The sequence below is a fragment of the Lactuca serriola genome, chromosome 4 (assembly GCF_051521515.1).
Source record: "Lactuca serriola cultivar US96UC23 chromosome 4, Lser_US96UC23_V15, whole genome shotgun sequence".
NCBI classification, from domain to species: domain Eukaryota; kingdom Viridiplantae; phylum Streptophyta; class Magnoliopsida; order Asterales; family Asteraceae; genus Lactuca; species Lactuca serriola.
Genome location: NC_136411.1, coordinates 153,807,552 through 153,813,427, shown reverse-complemented (window position 1 = coordinate 153,813,427; position 5,876 = coordinate 153,807,552). Strand labels below are relative to the sequence as shown.

Below are 5,876 nucleotides of genomic sequence, written 5' to 3'. Positions count from 1 at the left end.
AACTTTAATTATATATGATAGGTGAAATTTACAAACAAATCAAAAACAATTACAATAACTTTATTTTTTTAATTTTTACCGATGTTAATTTGATCCATGGGTAGGGAGATGACTTGCTTTTCGTGATTAACTATGATGCGTCAAAGATATTTAACGAGCATTATATAGGTTAAACTACGAAGGTGCAGGGTTAATTTGATCAAAAAGTTCCCCAATTTGAACGTGTTTGTGGCCGAGTTTCCCATACCATTCTGAAATGCACCGTCTCAATACGTCTTTCTGCGTTGTCACATCAACGTGGCAGCTTTTAGTAAACTAAATCAATAAATCTTTACATCGATCCAACAAACTCTCTTAAATACTAAAAGAATTAACTACAACCTCTTCAAACAAATTTCTTCTCCTTACTTCCTTAGCATCCATCCACGGCGACGTAATGGTAAACCAACACTGGGAGCCGTCGGCCGGAGACGATCAAACTGAACCGAAAGACCCTTACTACATTGCATACATAATCCACTTTCTCCTCGGCGCAGGGTATCTGGTTCCATGGAATTCTTTCATCACTGCCGTCGACTACTTTCAGTATCTTTATCCGGCGAAGCACATCAGCAAGGTGTTCTCTGTTGCGTATATGGTGGCGGCCATGACTGTCCTTATTCTGACATGCTGGTCTAGCTTCTTCAAGATGAAGCTGCCGGCGTTAAAAACGAGAATGAATTTGGGTTATGCTTTGTTTGTTTTGGTTTTAGTGGTGGCGCCGATCACTGACTGGGTCGATCATCGGGATGAGTTCGGAAGAGGTTCAAATTTCGCTTTTGTGGTTCTTGTTTCGATGGTGGCAGTAACTGGTTTTGCTGAAGGGTTAACCGGTGGAAGCTTGGTCGGCGCCACCGGAAAACTGCCCGGAAGGTACATGCAGGCGGTCGTAGCTGGCAACGCTTCAGCGGTACGTCTTATTATTTAACCGGATAACAAATACACGCATTATTTAGTGAATATATTAAGCCTAATAATTCAAAATGCAGGGGGTTTTGGTATGCATGTTAAGGATCATAACTAAGGCTTCACTTCCTCGATCGAGAAAGGGCCTTCGAACAAGCACACATATCTACTTCTTCACCAGCACACTCATCGAACTCCTGTGCTTTATCTGCTTCAACCTACTCCACCGAATACCAACGATTCAACATTACATGACCAAAACTACCCAGACAAGCCACGTCGATGATCACCCACCCAAAACGGAGCTCCGACGACCGGAAACATTCCTGGTCTTGAAGAAACTCCGATTGCTAGCAGTGTCCATGGTAACAATCTACGTTGTGACCTTGTCGATTTTCCCAGGGTACTTGAGCGAGAACGTGAATTCAACTTTTTTTGGTGATTGGTATCCTGTGTTGTTGATAACTGCTTTCAACATTGGTGACTTTTTGGGCAAGTGTTTAACGGCGCTTTATGTGCTAAAGAGAAGTAGATGGGTGATATGGGGCTGTATAGGGAGGGTGGTGTTCTTTCCGCTCTTTATGGGTTGCATTTTCGGACCCAACTGGTTGCGAAAAGAGGTTCCGGTGGTTCTTTTGACGTTGTTGTTGGGAGTTAGCAATGGGTACCTGACTAGTGTGCTTATGATCGTTGCTCCTAAATTTGTTGCGGTTGAGGAATCGAACATTGCTGGAATCGTAATGAGTTTGTTTTTGGCAATCGGGTTGGTGATAGGTTCGGCTTTAGGTTGGCTGTGGAACATACGAAGAAAGTAGAAACCCTAATTTACTCTTCCAAATGTTCGTTTTCGTATAATGAAGAAAAGTAGATGAAAGGAATGCGATTTTCGTTCCACCTTAATGAAAAAAATAAACTGTTTGTTTGATTATTACCTGAAGAAATAATTGATAATTAGACAACTTCAATGATGAACATTGAAAAGATTGTTCCTATTTATTGGTATATACTTTTTTAACAAATCATATTTGTGTTGTTTTTAAAGTTTTATAAATACTATTCATTAATATAAAATTCTATAAAATATATCTGTTTTTAGTTTGTATATATAAATAAATAACAAAAAGGTAAAGAAGATTATATATATATATATATATATATATATATATATATATATATATATATATATATATATATATATATATATATATATATATATATATATATATATATATATATAGGAATGAGTTCTATAGAAAACAAATAACTAGGGCAACATCTACCGAAACTAATAATCAAATGACACGTGTCCATTTCTTTATTCACAAGTAATGTATTGTGGAAGTTATTGTGAAAGTGATGTGTTGTCATGTTTTCATTGGTTCAAATATGTGTTGTCCTAATCATTCATTTTCCATATAACTCTTCCCTATATATATATATATATATATATATATATATATATATATATATATATATATATATATATATATATTTGTTTTATTAATTATTGTGTGACAAAATGCATAGATTTGGACCAACAGATTAAGTTAATTAATAGACATGATTTGAGGGTGTATGTTATTACATAGGATAACATGTACTATATATTAATACAAATTTTAGCAAAATGGTATTTTTGATAATTAATTACGTTTATAAAAGGAAATTTTTGGATTTTTAGGAATGATTAATTCTCCTAATTTTAAAAATCAGAATTTTTTAATTAATTCAATCTTAATTCTAATGTAATTTGTATACATAACGGATTTTATTCTATCAGAATATTTTTTTGTTAGAATGATGTTCTTTTAAAATTTTATTCTATTAGAATATTTTTTAAGAATAACAACATTCTTTAATCCGAGGTTGAAAAATAACACTATTCTAATATATTCTTATACATCCGAAATTAAATACAAATTCATACATATTTTTACAGATTAAAAGCCTTATACATTTTAATATAATTATACATATTCTAAAAGAATATCAACACAAATGAATAAAATTCTTAAAAAATAACAACATTCTAAAATTGTGAATATGATCAAACTTTATTCATTCTTTAAGTTATTCCTATTAGCTCTTCAGCGCATTCTTCCAGCCATTCCTATCACAAATACAACAAAAACTAATAATGGTTAAAAACATGTTACTTGCAATTAACTATCACTTAATATATTCTGATAGAATACATAGAATATGATAGAATACATAGAATACATTCTGGCAGAATACATAGATTTTATTCAATCATAATACATTCTGACGGAATGCATAGAATACATTAAAAAGTATTGTATTTACTGCTAATATAATTTTAGATTCCAAATATACAATAATGAAGGACAATAGAAATTGGAATTCAAAATCACAAACTGAACCAAATTAATACACATACAAATTAATTACCTTTTTAAACAATTACATAAAACATGTGTTGCTAGTAATCCTAACAGAATGCATACCACAAGGTTAAATTCTTTAGATTCTCTTTCAGAGATTTCAATAAACACTTGTTAGGCATTATCATCAAACAAGCCAAAAACCATATTTGATTTACTTGCAATAGTTTACCTACAAACATAATTTCCAACAACATATTTGATTTAGAATGCATACCACAAGGTTCAAAAGTATTGTATTTACTTGCAATAGTTTACCTATAAACATAATTTCTAGCAACATATTTGATTTAGAAGCAGAATTCCAACAATAGTATGTCTACAAACTCATTCCAATAGGTGTATCAGGAAGAAGTAGGCATATCAGGAAGCAGTAGCCGCATCAAGATAGATGAATACTAGTGCTAAAAACCATTCTAAATAACTAACATAATAGAACTAGAAGAGTAGAAGAGAAGCAGAAGTAAAAATTCGAAATTGTTTACTTTAAGTGTAAGTTGATGGAAATAGGTAGAAATTGGAAAATTGTTTACTACAAGAATCGTACCTGGTATACAAGAATCGGAGCACCAAAAACATGAATTGGGGCAATCCAATTTGATGGAATCGGAGCACCACTGCTCCCGTCGGATGCCCACATGCCGCCATGCTTCACCACCAACAGAACAAATCGGCGACCAACGATACTCGAGGAGATGGAAAAGACGATCAACAATGCTTACCCATTTCGACCAAGATTAGTAAAAATCGCCAAACTTCGACCGCTGCTACCTCTATAATTTCAGACATTCGATGGAGGGGCTTAGTGTTTTGATACGAGATGATTTTGTGATCAACCAGGGATATGGTTTTGTGGGGTTTAACTAATTAAGGAGAGATTAATTGAATTATTTTTTTACCATAATTAGCTATATATTAAGGTTACCATTATACCATTTTTTAATTTATTTAATATTTAATTATTTCCAGAATTCTCATTGGTGCATACATGCACACAATATTTACCAGAAACATTTGAATCTAGCTCTCTCTCTCTCTATATATATATATATGTATATATGTATATATATATATATGTATATATGTGTATATATGTATATATACACATATATACATATATATATATATATATATATATATATATATATATATATATATAGAGAGAGAGAGAGAGAGAAGATAGGATGATTACTTTTTTTAAGTGAGGACTCGTGATTACATCTTAAAAAAATTGAAAAAAATCTAAAACTAAAAACAAGTCATAAAATCATTGAAGCATTAATCATTTTTATGATTAATGATTCAATTTTTATGATCTATGATTCAATTTTAATGAAGCAAAAAAAATTCAATTTTTTTTCTCCCGGATATAGTATTATGCTCGATTTTATTATTTTTTTTAGATTTTTTTTCCAATTTTTTAAGGTGTCATCATGAGTTCTCGCCGAATTATAAGTGAAATGTTATAATAGAATATTATATTGTAAATAATCAAATCGAATTTTTAAAATGTTAGAATATTCTAATATTTTACTAAGATTGGTAGCTATGCTAAAATATTATAATATTTTACTTGAATTGTTAGATTTGTTAGAATATTCAAATAGTCTGTTAGAATTTTTTTTTTAATATTTATAGTTTAATATTCTAACATTATAAGTCGATTTGAATTTTTTCAGTATAATATTCTATTAGAATATTTCAGGTATATTTTGAAAAACACAGTAATTTTTTAATCTTTTTTATTTTTAAAATTTTTTTTGTATAAAATAAATTGCAAAAATAATATTAAAAAAATTCAAAATTTTTTATTTATTTTGCAGTTTAAAAGTATTTTTTTTCATGTCGAAAATGAATTACAAGAATTGCGTCCATATGTCTCACAAAATATCTTGGTCTTTCATGAAGCTAACCATAAATATATATATATATATATATATATATATATATATATATATATATATATATATATATATATATATGTCTAGGTTATTTTGTTTCTTACATCTATTGTGTGCCGGTAAGCACAATTATGGACCAATAGATGAATAAAATCAATGGACATGATCTGAGGGTCTACGATATTACAATAGGGTAACATGTATCATATAATCATACAAATTTCAACAGAAAGGTGTTTTGGTCAGTTGACCTATATTAAAAAAGGAAATTTTCGGATTTTAAGGGATAATTTATTTCCTTTTTTTAAATATGAATTTTTTAAATTAATTTAAATTTAATTCTATTATAATTTCTAATACTAACCGATTTTATTAAGTAAGAATGACAGAGAGTCAAACATAAACTAGTAAACATATTTTCGATTTTATTTTTGTAGAATATGGTTCATTCAATATATGTTTTATAATTAACATACTTAAAGAATTATACAACATATTATTAAGAATAACATTTTCTAAAGTATACAGATTTTATTTTTTGGGAATCACTAATTACATTAATTCATAAAGAATAAGACTAAAAAATTATTACATTCGTTCTGAAAAGAAAATGATTACTAATGGT

At 29.6% G+C, this 5,876-nt stretch overlaps 1 protein-coding gene across 1 annotated transcript; it reads left to right on the top strand.

Moving 5' to 3' along the window:
• The first annotated feature begins 377 nt into the window (after positions 1-377).
• LOC145100398 (equilibrative nucleotide transporter 8-like) lies at positions 378-1,870 on the top strand. The gene is made up of 2 exons (XM_079037690.1): positions 378-949; positions 1,029-1,870. The coding sequence occupies exons 1-2, from the start codon at positions 437-439 to the stop codon at positions 1,758-1,760; spliced, it is 1,245 nt and encodes a 414-aa protein (XP_078893816.1). The 5' UTR covers positions 378-436; the 3' UTR covers positions 1,761-1,870.
• Positions 1,871-5,876: the final 4,006 nt, after the last annotated feature.

Coding starts and splice junctions, on each gene's coding strand:
- LOC145100398 (XM_079037690.1), top strand. CDS start 437: ATGGTAAACCAACACTGGGAGCCGTCGGCCGGAGACGATCAAACTGAA. Junction 950..1,028: donor TAGCTGGCAACGCTTCAGCG/GTACGTCTTATT, acceptor TTCAAAATGCAG/GGGGTTTTGGTATGCATGTT.